Source organism: Watersipora subatra, chromosome 4 (genome assembly GCF_963576615.1).
Source record: "Watersipora subatra chromosome 4, tzWatSuba1.1, whole genome shotgun sequence".
In the NCBI taxonomy this organism is placed as follows: Eukaryota; Metazoa; Bryozoa; class Gymnolaemata; order Cheilostomatida; family Watersiporidae; genus Watersipora; species Watersipora subatra.
The window spans coordinates 4368358-4384596 of NC_088711.1; the positions used below are offsets into that span (position 1 = coordinate 4368358).

General features: G+C 39.2%; 2 protein-coding genes across 6 annotated transcripts in view; both read left to right on the plus strand.

Annotated features, from left to right (window-relative positions):
* LOC137393565 (calponin-1-like) overlaps positions 1–13729 on the plus strand; it is a 50601-nt gene extending 36872 nt beyond the window's left edge. For all 5 annotated transcript variants that reach the window (XM_068080178.1, XM_068080174.1, XM_068080177.1 and 2 more), the window contains 2 exons: positions 12330–12446; positions 13045–13729. In XM_068080178.1, coding sequence (XP_067936279.1) covers positions 12330–12446; positions 13045–13268 — 341 coding nt within the window. In that variant the 3' untranslated portion in view covers positions 13269–13729. The remainder of the gene's footprint in view (positions 1–12329; positions 12447–13044) is intronic.
* LOC137393564 (filaggrin-like) lies at positions 867–12320 on the plus strand. The gene is made up of 16 exons (XM_068080172.1): positions 867–3115; positions 3429–3545; positions 3772–3888; positions 3990–4106; positions 4479–4595; positions 5579–5686; positions 5880–5996; positions 6985–7101; positions 7316–7432; positions 7749–7865; positions 8735–8845; positions 9260–9400; positions 9961–10026; positions 10263–11300; positions 11516–11610; positions 11834–12320. The coding sequence occupies exons 1-15, from the start codon at positions 868–870 to the stop codon at positions 11605–11607; spliced, it is 4740 nt and encodes a 1579-aa protein (XP_067936273.1). The 5' UTR covers position 867; the 3' UTR covers positions 11608–11610; positions 11834–12320.
* Positions 13730–16239: the final 2510 nt, after the last annotated feature.

The window sequence follows — 16239 nt, forward strand, 5'->3', positions numbered from 1 at the left end:
ATGAGTCTTGGAAGTGTTCGTCATGCAAGTGATTTGAAAACTGTAGCGATGACACCGGAGTCTCAAGCAATTCTTCATCCGCAAACTGGTTCTACACAATTTGCTAGTCAAAAAGGCATGAGTTTGGGAAGTGTAAGATACGCGGCTGATATTTCTGTGCCAGACATGGCGTCTGCTTCTCATGGTGTTCTCAATGTTCAAATCGGCTCTAGCAACTTTGCATCACAAAAAGGAATGAGCTTAGGGAGTGTAAGGCATGGGGCTGATTTAAAAGCTACTGAAATGTGTTTAGAAGCACAGGGAATACTTTACCCGCAAACTGGATCTGATGAATATGCGTCACAGCATGGTATGAGAATTGGTGGTATAAGGCATGCTGCAGACATGAAAGTTCCTGAAATGAGCATGGAATCACACGCACTCTTGAATTCCCAGACTGGATCATCTAATTTAGCCACACAAGAAGGAATGAGCTTGGGTAAAATAAGACATGCAGGTGATCTTAAAACTTTTGAAATGTCAATGGAAGCTCAAGGTGTATTAACTCCACAGACGGGCACAAACAACTTTGCTTCCCAAAAAGGAATGTCTCTTGGCAGTGTAAGACACGCTGGTGACTTGTCAACCGCTCCAATGGTTCAAGAATCGCAAGGAATTCTCAACCAGCAAACGAGCTCACATGAATTCGCATCTCAAAAAGGAATGAGTTTAGGAAGTATTAGGCATGCTAGTGATATTAAAACAACAGATGTGTCGAATGAAGCTCATGCCATGTTACACCATCAAACTGGCACAGGATCATTTGCATCATTAAATGGTTTGTCATTGGGCAGCATTCGACATGCTGGTGACATAAAAAATGCTAAAATGAGTCAAGAAGCGCAAGGCTTCTTACATCCACAAACAGGCTCAGCAGAATTTGCATCACAAAAGGGCATGAGTCTTGGCAATATAAGACATGCGGGTGACCTCCCAACTACTGAGATATCACCTGAAACCCATCAAATACTTCATCCTCAGACCGGCTCCACTAATTTTGCATCGCAAAAAGGAATGAGCATAGGAAGTGTCCGGCATGGAGCTGATTTGTCAATATCAGAAATGGCTCAAGCATCTCAAGGTATTGTACTTCCTCAGCATGCATCACAAAAAGGTATGAATATAGGCAGCGTAAGGCATGCCGGTGATTTACAAACGCCAGAAATGACTCTTGACTCACAAGGAATTCTACATCATCAAACTGGAAACTCTCAGTTTGCATCCCAGAAGGGCATGAGTCTAGGAAGTGTCAGACATGCTGGTGATATACAAGCTACTGAGATGACTCAAGAATCTCAAAGAATACTTCATCCACAAAGTGGCTCTGCCTTGTTTGCATCTCAGAAAGGCATGAGCTTGGGCGGTGTTCGTCATGGTAGTGATCTGAGAGTATCTGATATGAGTCAACAATCACAAGGAGTTTTGCATTTGCAGACAGGCTCAGCAGAATTTGCTTCTCAGAGAGGTATGAGTATCGGTAGTGTGCGGCATGCAGGAGATTTGAAAACTGAAAAGTTAACTCAAGAATCTCAAGGAATTTTACATTTTCAAATGGGCACAAAAGAATTTGCTTCTCAGAAGGGAATGAGTTTGGGCAGCATTAGACATGGAAAAGATGTTGAGGTCACTGAACTCAGTCAAGAGTCTCAGGGAATTCTCTATCAACAGACAGGAACCAAAGATTTTGCTTCTCAAAAGGGAATGAGCTTAGGAGATGTGCGTCATGCTGCAGATATTAAGACTGTTGACATGACTCAACAATCGCAAGGCCATTTGCATTCACAAACTGGCACAAAGAACTATGCCTCACAAAAAGGAATGAGCATAGGGAGCGTTAGGCATGCTGGTGATATTAAAACCACAAAGCTGAGCCAGGAAGCTCAAGGCATACTTCATCAGCAAACTGGCACAACTGATTTTGCATCACAAAAAGGCATGAGTTTAGGCAGTGTTCGTCATGCAGGAGATATTAAAACTACTGAAATGGCACAACAATCTTCAGGTATATTGCATTCTCAGACTGGTACCAAGGACTTTGCTTCTCTACAAGGTTTAAGCATGGGCAGTGTTAGACATGCTGGTGATCTGAAAACAGAAGAAATGACTCAAAATTCTCAAGGGGTTTTGCATCACCAGACTGGCACCAAGGAATTTGCTTCTCAACAGGGTATGAGCATGGGAAGTGTTCGACATGCTGCAGATATAAAAATTGATGACCTAACACAAGAATCTCAAGGATTTTTACATCAGCAAACTGGGACAAAAGATTTTGCTTCCCAAAAGGGAATGAGTATAGGCAGTGTTAGACATGCTGGTGATCTGAAAACTGAAGAAATGACTCAAAACTCACAAGGGGTTTTGCATCACCAGACTGGCACAAAAGAATTTGCTTCGCAACAGGGTATGAGCATTGGCAGTGTTCGTCATGCTGCTGATATAAAAACATCAAAACTGTCATTAGAATCCCAGGCGCTCTTGTACCCTCAAACTGGAACTAAAGGCTTTGCTTCACAAAAGGGCATGAGTATTGGCAATGTGCGGCATGCTGGTGATATCAAAACATCGGAAATGTCTGCTGACTCGCATGGCTTGTTAAACCATCAGTCAGGCTCTGGAAAGTTTGCTTCTCAAAAAGGTATGAACATTGGGTGCAATCGCCATGTTGCCGATCTCAAAACAACAGATATATCTCAAGAATCACATGGAATGTTGCTAACTCAAACAGGTGATAACCAATTTGCAACCCAGAAAGGTATGAATATTGGTGTAACTTGGCATGGTGCGGATCTAAAGATTGAGGAGTCATCTACAGAGTCTCAGTCAATATTACATCCACAAACTGGTACAAACATTTATGCATCCCAAAAAGGAATGCGAATTGGAGGGAGGCGACATGGAGCTGACATGACAAGTGTTGCTATGTCACAAGATTCACAAAAGGTGCTGCATCATCAATCTGGAACCAACCAGTTGGCATCACAGAAAGGAATGAGCATTGGAGCAAAATGGCATGGTGCAGATCTAAAAATGGAAGATATCAACCAAAAGTCCCATAAGGTTCTACACGCACAATCAGGTAATCTATTGATATTTATGTTTTAGCAAAACCTGATGGCCTTTGATATGTTGTCCGTAAATGCACATTGATCTTCAGTATGTTATCAATGAGTGCTTAGCTGTTTCTGCCTTGCATTCACGTAAGCATGTGATGGCCTCTACTATGTTATTTACAAGCAGTTTTACGTACATCCAATAATTTCTGGCGTGTTACCTCGAAACAAGTTGTTAAAATTAGCCAAGTGTTAATCACTTGCAATTTCATAAGACATTCTTTATTGTTGTTTTTTATAAAAGTCCCATGGAGTTATGATTTGTTGGGGTTTTTATAGGAACTAACAAGTTTGCGTCTCAAAAAGGTATGCGAATTGGAGCGAAGAGATATGGTGCTGACCTTACATCTGGCGCTGGATCAAAAGCTTCTAATGGGATTATACCATTTCAATCTGGTACGTGTTCATTTAGTTCTGAAGTTGTAAATCTGCATTTTGGCTGTACTAGATATTCGTATGGGCCGCCCTGTATCTTTGCTGTCTTTTGCCTTTACTGTTGGATTGAATGATACTCAATGCCTTGTGATATTTTTCTTTCTATGCAGTAAAGATTGGTTGAAATAAGTTGTTACTTTCGGAAAGTCAGTGTTTAGATTCTGATGCAAATTTTAATTCCCCGCAGGTACAAACAAGTTTGCATCTCAGAAAGGCATGACGATAGGGGGAGTGCGTCACGCCGGGGATATCAAAGTTGTTGAACTGTGTGATGAAGCTCAGGCTTTGCTATCTCTACAATCAGGTAACCGCATGTAGTGTACAGCCTCTTTTTATGTTTTTTTTACGCTAGAAAGTTTTTACACGTTGCTGTTGTTCATTAAATATTTGGTTTCACATTTACAGGAACAAATAAATTTTCATCACAGAAGGGAATGAATATCGGTGCCCAGCGACACGTCAGCGATATTAAGGTCACAGAATTGTGCAAAGAGAGCCATGGTGTGCTCACCCAACAAGCTGGTTAGTTGTCAACTTGTTTTTTAAGACAGATGAAATTATGATTGTATTAGACATCAGATCAGGGCACATCGGGTTTCACAGAAGGGTCCTCTAGGTCGGTCAAACCAAACCCTAATCTATTACTTACTTTTCTGGTTACTTATATACACATGTATATTGTAGAGAGTCTACATTTTCTCAGCTTTAATCATTGCATACCCATAGTCATTTGTCTTCACCCGCTCTTATCACTAATTTCTCACTTATAAAGTGAAGCACTGAGAATAATTATTATTTGTGCTGATCCATCCTGTTGTACATAGAAATATGTTTAATTACGAATGATAAGCATATACTGTATTTGCCATTCTGTTCAATTCTATTCTATTGTAGCGACAAATAAGTTTGCAACACAAGCAGGCATGACCATGGGTAAACAGCGTCACATCAATGACATAAAACAGGAAAAGGTTTCCGTGGAGTCGGATACTATCATTGTAGGCCAGGCAGGTGGGAGACCTTTCGACTCATTTGTCATAAGTATCAAGTGTTTTGCGCTGTCGTTTAGTTAATCAGATTCTAGTATAGAGATACAACGGAATTATTATTTATTTGATAAGTTGACAATATAATTTTATTTTATTATTGTAACAAATGTAAACAAGTAGCAAGATGATCCTCTGAGATGAGGATTGTTTTGCAATGAGTAAGTTCATGGTCATCGGGTCTAGCCAAGAGAAGATAAATTTAGTAGAGTGTTTAACCATTAGGTGATTTTCCCAACTTTTCAACTTTCCAAAAGTGCCTGTGAAGTAAAGCCTGTGATACACTGTGCTACAGGTACTCTGTGATACACTGTGCTGCAGGTGCTCTGTGATACACTGTGCTACAGATACTCTGTGATACACTGTGCTACAGGTGCTCTGTGATACACTGTGCTACAGGTACTCTTTGATACACTGTGCTACAGGTGCTCTGTGATACACTGTGCTACAGGTGCTCTGTGATACACTGTGCTACAGGTGCTCTGTGATACACTGTGCTACAGGTACTCTTTGATACACTGTGCCACAGGTACTCTGTGATACACTGTGCCACAGGTACTCTGTGATAAACTGCGCTACAGGTACTCTGTGATACACTGTGCTGCAGGTGCTCTGTGATACACTGTGCTACAGGTGCTCTGTGATACACTGTGCTACAGGTACTCTGTGATACACTGTGCTACAGGTACTCTGTGATACACTGTGCCACAGGTACTCTGTGATACACTGTGCTACAGGTGCTCTGTGATACACTGTGCTACAGGTGCTCTGTGATACACTGTGCTACAAGTGCTCTGTGATACACTGTGCTACAAGCAGGTTGTGATATGTTGTCATATGGATACTCTCAGGTGAAATTATAGGTATGCTGACACGCATATCTGGCAGTACAGGTAGGCTATGAGGTAGTAACACCTTTTGTAAACAGGTACATATACATTGTTGCAGGAGACTACAAGCTGGCTTCACAGAAAGGAATGAACATTGGGTCAGGTCGCCACATCACTGATATCAAGTCAGACAAACCTTGCTCTAAAGATATCCCTACACAATCAGGTACAAACTGGTAGGCCTGCTATTAGCATAGTCCACTCTCTCATTACGTGTGTGTTGTTGATTGGGTCCTTGGCTGTAGCCTTAGGTACTAAGAGATTGGGTTGACTATGGATGTTTTGGCACCATCTCAGTGTAGACCTTAGATCAAGAATGTTGGATACATGAGTGATTTAAGATCACCATTTCTTATTAGGCACGAATAAGTATGACACTTTGAAGGGATTGGCCATGGGTGCGTCTAGGCAGATATCTGGTTCCAGCAAAGACAAGATGTCTCTCGAGTCACAATGTTTGCTTCACGCTCAATCTGGTGAGTCGTAAACCACATTTTAGTCGATCTCTGTCACTAGCCTTTTCGGGTTCAAGTTCTTTATCGTACAAAGTACTGCACAGTGGAGTATATCTGCGTCAGAGTCAGCCTAAATAGATTTCAATTATTATGGGTACTTACATTAGATCTAGAACAGCATGCATTTTTAGCAGGTTCTCAGTCTATTTGGAGACTCAAAGTTTCTGTCAGTTATACATTGGTAAAGCGTTGAACAATCGTGGTAGCAGGATAGAAATTATAAGGTACTAAGGCTAATAATGTGACCAATAAAAATTAGATATGAAAAAAATTTACGTTTCTTCCCCACGAGTAACTGTTGCTCACCTATCAACTATTGTTCTCGGGAAGATTTCTGCTAATTTAGCGAGTTATACTCATCCAGCGAATTTGTCAGGGGTGGCTGTTGCTGCTACCGGTAGTCTTTTGTTTGTGTTCAATTATAGTAGTTGGAATGCCTACACTCAGTAGGAGTTACTTACATGTAAATATAAAAGCAATCGTTGCTTATCTATTATCAAATAAATGGTGTTCATGATTTTAATATGGCTATCAATCTAATAATTTATTCACAATATTATGGAGTTTGTTATATCTAGAGATGTGCTGTGGCGCTTATCGCTTTTGTACTGCTATAACTATCGTGTGTTAAAATTTACTTTTTATAAAGATTGCTAGCCTCAAGATAGTCTGATGTAATGCTAAAACCTTTGGCTTGAAAACCCAAATCTCCATCAAAAGCTTTGCATACTGTTCAAAAGTTCCTTGTTTGCAGTCTCCAACTCCCATATTGGTAGCTAGCTAGAAGGGACCATTGATTGAAAGCAGGTGCTCTCAGCTGTTACCTATTATCCTCTACCGAACACTTCACTCACACCCATTTGTCTATAGTAGTGGCAAGGTGTCCCTCTGTCTGTGCGAAAAGTCGAATGATTATGCTGGCTTTTTTGTAAAATTTGTATGATTTCAGGTACCAACAAATTCGCATCACAAAGGGGTATGACTTTCGGTGGAGTCCGCCACATTGCTGATATAAGAGCAGATGACATGAATATGGATTCTAAGCAGATGCTTTATCTACAGAGTGGTAAGTATTAATATGTTTTCGTGGTAGAGCTGAGATGTCTGCGGTAATATTGCATAGATAATATACGTTCTGTTGAGATTCAATCTAAGAGTTATCTTTTCCTTGCTTCATGTTAGAATATTTTAGATTGAGTTTGTTCATCAGATTACTGTAGGTACAAGGACTCCCGCTAGAAAAGGTAACTTTAATTGGGAGATGTTTGTTGATATTGTAGGCACTAACAAGTATGCTTCACAGAAGGGAATGTCTATTGGAAAGGCTCGAAGTATCACCGAAATGCAGGCTAAGGGTATAGACTCCACATCACAATCCATCATCTCAGCTCAGTCAGGTAGGTTTGCCCAGCCATTTGTATTTTAGATATGCTTATCTGATCTGCCTGTATGTGTTGAGCTTGCATTTCATTTTTGGCCTTTTGGCTATTGTATACGCAAAGATTAGTTGTTCCATAACATTGTATTCAACAACTAAAAAGTTAATTTATGTAGAACATCATAGCTTGAAGTGTAATTTTGTGAAACTGAGATAAATGCATGCAAAGATGTTCTGTATAAGTGTTTTAATAAACGAATTTATGCAACTTTTACATATGAAAAAGACAACTCCCAAAAGCCAATTATAACATGTAGGTTCTTTTATTTGCATAGGAACTAATAAGTTTGCATCACAAAAAGGAATGAGTATGGGTGGTGGACGACACGGTGCCGATATTAGGGCAGATGATCAATCGCGGGAATCTCAAGCTATTCTCCATCTCCAATCAGGTAGATGTTCTTTTAGACAAGCACCATCTTTTGTGTCTTTTACGGCAATGAAAACCAAAGGTCTTCTTACCTAGTACATCATCGAGTAATACTACGAAACAGAGTGGGATAACAAAAGTATAGTATCAAAGGGCGTACACATAAATAGGTGTGAGCTTGCATATTGGAGGTGTGAGCTTAGATATTGTAGGTGTACACTTACATATTGTAGGTGTAAACTTACATATTGTACATGTATGTATGAGCCTACACATTGTAGGTGCGTTATTGCATACACTTGGCGTGCAGTTTTGAACGTTACTTGAACAGAGGAAAAGGTGCGAAAGTTCACGTGTTTTATACACGTGCCTGTGTTATATAGATTTTGATTGAAATAAGGTGTAAGTTCGCATGCACCTTGCTCATTAGGTTGTGGAGGCGTAAATGTTGGTTGAAAGGAGGCTACTTATTATATGCTAGCTGATTTCTCTAGCGCTTAAAATATTTGCATGGTCAAGCTTTGGATAATCTCTCTGCTCATAATTTAGAGCTCATATAATATCAGGTTTTATAATGACTTCTTCTACTGACGTTTGTGGTGTCAAGAACAATATCAAGTCTGATAACTTTGGGGGTTGACAAATTATTTTGAGTTGCTAATAATAGTTGAGAAATCTTTGAACAGTTTCGATGTGTTGATACAAATGAATAGTTCCCTTTTCCTGTTCAACACTAGTTTGGGTTCACTGTCTTCTTCAAGCAGATGTGAAGATGTAATGCGTACCTCATTCACTCAGCGTCTGACTTCATTAAATTGTTAGTATGCCGTGCTATTCATATTGCATACATGAATAAATCAGCCTTAACTAAGGCAGTCATACTTCTTGCAGGTGTCGGAGTACCACAGCTCAGGAGACGGGCGAGCTCAGAAGGCAGAAGCAGCCGGTATGGAAACACGTCTAGCCTTATATCTAAGCTTCGGAGTGAACAGGAGATGTCAGGTGTGACACCCTACTCAGGATTTTGTTTGCTATTTTTAGAGTATCCGCAACCTTTTATTTCTGCTATTTCACCACATACTATTAATATGATATTAACATAATATATAACATAATTAGCATTTACACCAGAGGTTACTGTAGCACTTTGTCTATTGGTGTGTCAACTATTCTACTCAGTAGTTCACAGGCTAAAGAAAGTGCATTATGTCAGTTCTACATCAGTTATTTCTCTATCAGATTTGATTCTAGAAAAGACTAGCTTGTATTTTTTTGTAAGTTGTGACATCTTTTAGTTAGTGCATCTGTTTGCTCACTATTAGTGACACGTTTATAAAAGTCTTCCCATTTACAGTTTGTTCTGTTTACGCAATGATTGTTAGCAGTGTGTTCATGTAGCTGTATATTTGACTACAGGGACGCGCTATCCACGCTATCCAGCCAAGGGTGGCCTGTCAATACGTGGCTCTCGTATTGGAGGTGCCTTTCCTGGAGATCTAATAAGTACATGCAACACATGGACTGACGAAAATAATACAGTACATTTCACCCAACCAGGTATGCGCCCTGTGATCTGCACTCATGTTTAAAAAGGCATATACTATGAATCCTTTTTATGCCCTATTGGTTTTGGAGGCTGAGAGCTTAGTTAGGATTAGGATATGCATATCTAAGCTTGGTAGTAGCCACATCTTATCTCTATAAAATTATAAAACTAACATCTCATCTCAGATTATAAAACTAACATATCGCATCTCAGACTATAAAACTAACATATACCATCTTAGACTATAAAACTAACATATAGCATCTCAGACTATAAAACTAACATATAGCACCTCAGACTATAAAACTAACATATAGCACCTCAGACTATAAAACTAACATATAGCACCTCAGACTATAAAACTAACATATACCATCTCAGACTATAAAACTAACATATACCATCTCAGACTATAAAACTAACATATACATGTAGCGCCTCAGACTATAAAATTAAGATATCTTCAGTGTAGAACACATCAGTACTATGAATTTCACTTCTTAGCTGTTGCAAGGTTCAATGGTTGGAAAGCTACAGATTTGCAGCTATAACAATTATGATGCTGTTTTAGGTGAATACCATTATGAAATGCAGAGACCAGGTGACTCAGATGCTGGAGTCATTTCTACTGATTTGGGTATGTTTGCTCAATTCAATGCCTTAGTAGTAAATATCTTGTTAGTACTGTCTCGGGTATTATCAACCCATGCAGCATTCATTATATTTTGTTGTTTTTTTCACCCTCTTATTTTCAATAACAGGAGTTTAAGCTTGTTCTAGTTCACTTTTGTTGCTCTTCATTGACAGCCCCTCATCATTCATTCACTTGCTCTTGCATGCGTTGGTTTATATATCAGTGTTGTCTTCTGGTAGGATCAAGCCAGCTACAGGAGCAAGCCTTTGTCAGACATGTAATATCTGATGGGCCGGTTGTCACTTCCCGAACTGTCAGCCACACATACCAACAGCTTCCTGGTACATCAGTTAGGTACATAAGTAGATATGGCAGTGAGGCAGAACTTCCGTCCGCTGAGAGCCTTAAGAAAGTATCAAGGGTTCATACTCATCCAGCTCAGTCCATACATTATGTGCAATATGAGAAGAATGGTGACGGTGGAATGTCTCGCCGACGTCGACGGGTCACGTATATGCAGGAGGAACGATTGCCGAGCACCACTGTGATATACAGGAAGACAACCTCTGCAAATAGCCGTGCAACGCAAGAGACACCAGCATCAAGTGACTCTTTGAAGAAAGCCTCAACTACCAGTGGTGTCACCTTCCAGAGTCATAGCCTGCATGAGATTGAAGGTAGCGCTATGCCTACTAGCATCATGCCACGCGGTGAGCAGGTGATGATTGGGAATGTCTCACTTAAGACTGGCATGGTTGCTGATGTGACCACTAACAAGCCCACTGAATTCAAGGCTGGTGTCGGCAACATAGGGTACACTCAGTCTGAAAAGGAAGTAAGAGGATTTTTCAAAGTTGGTCAAAATATAGATGAGCAAGCTAGGTACTTACCTGGAACATCTGCGATTTATATGAAGGCAAGAGATGGTGAGGAAGAGATAGTCAGAAAGCAGCAGCATATGGTGGTACAGAAAGGTGGCGGAGAGCAGGTGCATTCAAGTGTGAGAAGGATTATTACTGATGGTTCAGCGGTACAAATGCCATTCGCTGGTGACAGTATTAGGCATCAGCTAGTACCAGAGAGGGATGTTACCTTGCCCTCAAAGGGTGTGACCACTGTTACAAGGATTGTGTCTGGAGGTCCAGTTACAGAAGGGCCTGCAGGTTCTACCACACGCAAGGTTTGCCGTAGTTTTCACCAAGTTGAGACACTAGAAGGATTAAAGACTGAGGATTTGAGTCGAGAGATGGAGAAGCTGTCTCAGTCTATGCTACCAGGTATGTGTGATGCTGTTCTTGGTTATATAGGTATTCTTGAGGTAGTTGAAAAGGTGTGATGGTTCTTGTATGCTCTATGTTATACAGTTCAGTCTCTAGCTAGCTGAGGAAGGCCGTTTCCAGTACTTATGGTCACGGATCTGTCTAGTGGTTTGTTCGGGTGGCCGGTCAGCCATGATATCTCAAGTTTACGACAACACTATGTTTATTTGCAGATACACGCCGAACATCGACAACTAAGAATGAACCAATGAGCACTGACGGAACCGGCTCAAAGCGTGCTTCCGATCCCACTCGTACTGATTAAACAGTGAGTTAGTCAGATGACTAAAAATTACAGCAAATGTAATGAAAGGTCTCGGTATTTTTATGGATATATTTACAGATAACAGCTTAGTTGGAGTAGAGCTCGTATAAGTATCTGTAATAGAGGTTAGGGTGAAAACTCATTATAATTCTTCCCATGACCTTATCTATGTCATGTTTTTGTTTAGGTTGTTGTTATACGTAACCCTGGCTATTTGTTATTGTAGTTGTCTGCCAACAACAACTTGCAGCCTTTGCCTTCCAGCAACCACCCGCAATACATGTCTACCTACAACAACCTTCTGCTACCTATATACAAATTTACTGCGTGTGCTTGCCAACAAACAGCTAGCCTCATCTTATAAGGAGGCTGCGAAAAAGTGTTATTTCTCTTTGCAGTTGTTCGGCATTGTTTGGAATGGTCGCTTGATTGAAGTTGTCTGTGATGCTCAGCATTGTTTTTTGCATGTTTTCTTCAGCAAAGATGTGTGCTTTTCCTTGACTCTTATCGCTTGTATTATTATAGATGAGAGTAAAGTAACCTCTGCTAGGGAGATGAGTCTGAGTCTAGTAGGACAAGTTCAAACCTTCTCATGTTTTCCTGTCTAGTCATAACTCAACTCTATGCAGATGCGAGGGGCACTGCCGTACCTGATATATTATGCATTGCTCACCCCTTGCTTTGTCTCATCGTCTTGTCAAGTCTGTTGACATTTCTGTCAGGTACCAACAAGTTTGCCTCCCAGAAAGGCATGTCTATGGGTGCTGTGCGTCACGTGGCCGATATCCGTGCGGATGACATGACTCAGGATGGACAGGGTGTTGTTAGCCTGCAATCTGGTAAATATTTGCTACTATGCAATATCGGCTACCTTGTCAAACAGCCTATAATTTTTGTTGGTACCCTGGCTTAGTCACACCTCCGTCTATTAAATAAACTCTCCCTCATAGATGCATGCGTGACATCATGTGAGTCAGTGCATGACATCGTGTAAGTCAGCAATACGTTGAAAGATTGTAAAATAATGCAATGGGTACGCATCATCAGTTTTGGCTAGTCTACATTGTTGTGACGAAAGAAGGAAGCTTTGGGTAACGCGAAATCTGTTATAAACAAGAAAAGACAACTTCTGTTACATTTGTATACAGATTATTCCTGTCTTTATTATCATTATGATTATCATGTCATCAATAGTGATGAAATGATTATTAATCATGTCATCAGTATTGAAATGCTGTTTGAAGCGTAAACATATATTTATATTTATGCGGGTTTGCTGAACGTAGTATTAGCTACTTGTAGGATGCACAGCAATTTTTTTATAGGCCTAAAGATTTAATATAACCGATGTCTAAAAAAAACATTAATTTTCGCCATGATTTATGTTCTGGTACCTGAATAAATAATCATTTAAAATCTTTTTAAAATTTGTTTTAGGTACAAACAAATTTGCCTCCCAGAAAGGCATGTCTATGGGTTCTGTGCGTCACGTGGCTGACATCCGCGCTGATGACATGTCCCAGGAAGGTCAAGGCAACATCGGACTACAGGCTGGAACTAACAAATTTGCTTCACAGTCCGGCATGAGCTTTGGCAAGGGCCGTGGAGTGAGCGATATTAAGATTTCGAAAGTGACCGATGACCAGGACATGATCTTCTGATCTGATTACGTATCTCAATTCCTTACTCTAAACAAGCAAATTCTGATAGCCTCTGATGACTTTCTAGCATGCCGGCGACATGCATTTTTTATTGCAGAATTCTACTAAATTTTCGACAAATTTATAAATGGACAATCTTGGTAATAGTCAGGAATGTAGTTCAGAGACAGCTTTTCCTAATGGCTAATCTTTATATTACAGTAAATTACGTTGCTCCACCTGGCGCAACCGTTTTCCTTCCTTCGACTATGAGCGCCTCGCTACTAGTTTACCTTGCTTCTCATCATGCTCACATCACAGTCTTATGAATTTGTGTTTTGGCTATCATATAATTATTGGCTTTTACTCAATGCTTTTATTATGCGCCTAATGACTTGGCTACATGAATCTATGATGACATTGTCCCATACCACCAGTCTCTGTCTGTCCGTGCATGTGAATAAATCATTAGTTTAACTCAAGCCAACAAAGTCTTGTCTTTTTGAGAATTGGTCATTTGCTTTGACTTCAACAAACTCAAGAAAGCTGTATGAAGAGATACACAGAGATAAATGGAGGTTGAAAGGCAGCAGGAGGGTAGTAAGGTGATAAATACAAATAGCTAGTAGGACATCTCATTGGCTGCTGCAATTCTTAGAAAGAACATCGGCTTTTGGAAAGGACATCTCGCAGTAACAGATACATCTCATCAAATGCATTTGCCTACGTCATCTGAAGCCTTGCAATAAATGACAATTAATTCACTGTAGTTTAACAATCATGAGGGATTGGATGTATTAATAATCTATTATTCAGTTATGTGTAAATGCTTCCTTAGTCCAGTGATTCACTTTAGTTATCCGGTCAGCTACCTAGTGCTTGATAAGCTAGCGAACTCCAGCAGGATAACTAAGTCATTATGGCTAGATCTTCACTAAACTACTGCAAAAGAAAATAGCAACATGAGGATAATGAGTGATTTATTGGTAGATCATGCATAGGTCAAATATTTCCATATGCAAATCATGAGGCTCTAGCATTCTAGATATTTCCATAATTTTTAAAACAGTCATAAACTACATGTGTGTTACGCAATATGTTCGTGCTTTTGAAGTTCTGAAGTGCCTTTTAACCGCAAGTTGGGTAGTATGTTTATAGCTATGCTGGTAGTATGTTTATAGCTATGCTGGTAGTATGTTTATAGCTATGTTGGTAGTATGTTTATAGCTATGCTGGTAGTATGTTTATAGCTATGCTGGTAGTATGTTTATAGCTATGCTGGTAGTATGTTTATAGCTATGCTGGTAGTATGTTTATAGCTATGTTGGTAGTATGTTTATAGCTATGCTGGTAGTATGTTTATAGCTATGCTGGTAGTATGTTTATAGCTATGTTGGGTAGTATGTTTATAGCTATGTTGGGTAGTATGTTTATAGCTATGTTGGTAGTATGTTTATAGCTATGCTGGTAGTATGTTTATAGCTATGTTGGTAGTATGTTTATAGCTATGCTGGTAGTATGTTTATAGCTATGCTGGGTAGTATGTTTATAGCTATGTTGGTAGTATGTTTATAGCTATGTTGGTAGTATGTTTATAGCTATGTTGGTAGTATGTTTATAGCTATGTTGGTAGTATGTTTATAGCTATGTTGGTAGTATGTTTATAGCTATGTTGGTAGTATGTTTATAGCTATGTTGGTAGTATGTTTATAGCTATGTTGGTAGTATGTTTATAGCTATGTTGGTAGTATGTTTATAGCTATGTTGGTAGTATGTTTATAGCTATGTTGGGTAGTATGTTTATAGCTATGTTGGTAGTATGTTTATAGCTATGATGGTAGTATGTTTATAGCTATGTTGGTAGTATGTTTATAGCTATGTTGGTAGTATGTTTATAGCTATGCTGGTAGTATGTTTATAGCTATGCTGGGTAGTATGTTTATAGCTATGTTGGTAGTATGTTTATAGCTATGTTGGTAGTATGTTTATAGCTATGTTGGTAGTATGTTTATAGCTATGTTGGTAGTATGTTTATAGCTATGTTGGTAGTATGTTTATAGCTATGTTGGTAGTATGTTTATAGCTATGATGGTAGTATGTTTATAGCTATGTTGGTAGTATGTTTATAGCTATGCTGGTAGTATGTTTATAGCTATGCTGGTAGTATGTTTATAGCTATGTTGGTAGTATGTTTATAGCTATGCTGGTAGTATGTTTATAGCTATGCTGGTAGTATGTTTATAGCTATGCTGGTAGTATGTTTATAGCTATGCTGGTAGTATGTTTATAGCTATGTTGGGTAGTATGTTTATAGCTATGTTGGGTAGTATGTTTATAGCTATGCTGGTAGTATGTTTATAGCTATGCTGGTAGTATGTTTATAGCTATGCTGGTAGTATGTTTATAGCTATGCTGGTAGTATGTTTATAGCTATGTTGGGTAGTATGTTTATAGCTATGTTGGGTAGTATGTTTATAGCTATGTTGGTAGTATGTTTATAGCTATGCTGGTAGTATGTTTATAGCTATGCTGGTAGTATGTTTATAGCTATGCTGGTAGTATGTTTATAGCTATGCTGGTAGTATGTTTATAGCTATGCTGGTAGTATGTTTATAGCTATGCTGGTAGTATGTTTATAGCTATGTTGGGTAGTATGTTTATAGCTATGCTGGTAGTATGTTTATAGCTATGTTGGGTAGTATGTTTATAGCTATGCTGGTAGTATGTTTATAGCTATGTTGGTAGTATGTTTATAGCTATGTTGGGTAGTATGTTTATAGCTATGCTGGTAGTATGTTTATAGCTATGCTGGTAGTATGTTTATAGCTATGCTGGTAGTATGTTTATAGCTATGCTGGTAGTATGTTTATAGCTATGTTGGTAGTATGTTTATAGCTATGTTGGGTAGTATGTTTATAGCTATGCTGGTAGTATGTTTATAGCTATGCTGGTAGTATGTTTATAGCTATGCTGGTAGTATGTTTATAGCTAT

What these genes read in the sequence shown, in the direction of transcription:
- LOC137393564 (XM_068080172.1), top strand. Translation starts at nt 868, where the DNA reads ATGAGTCAAGAAGCGCAAGGCTTCTTACATCCACAAACAGGCTCAGCA. An exon ending in GATGCTTTATCTACAGAGTG is followed by an intron (nt 7,102 to 7,315) that starts GTAAGTATTAAT and finishes TTGATATTGTAG; the next exon opens with GCACTAACAAGTATGCTTCA. An exon ending in AGTCATTTCTACTGATTTGG is followed by an intron (nt 10,027 to 10,262) that starts GTATGTTTGCTC and finishes GTCTTCTGGTAG; the next exon opens with GATCAAGCCAGCTACAGGAG.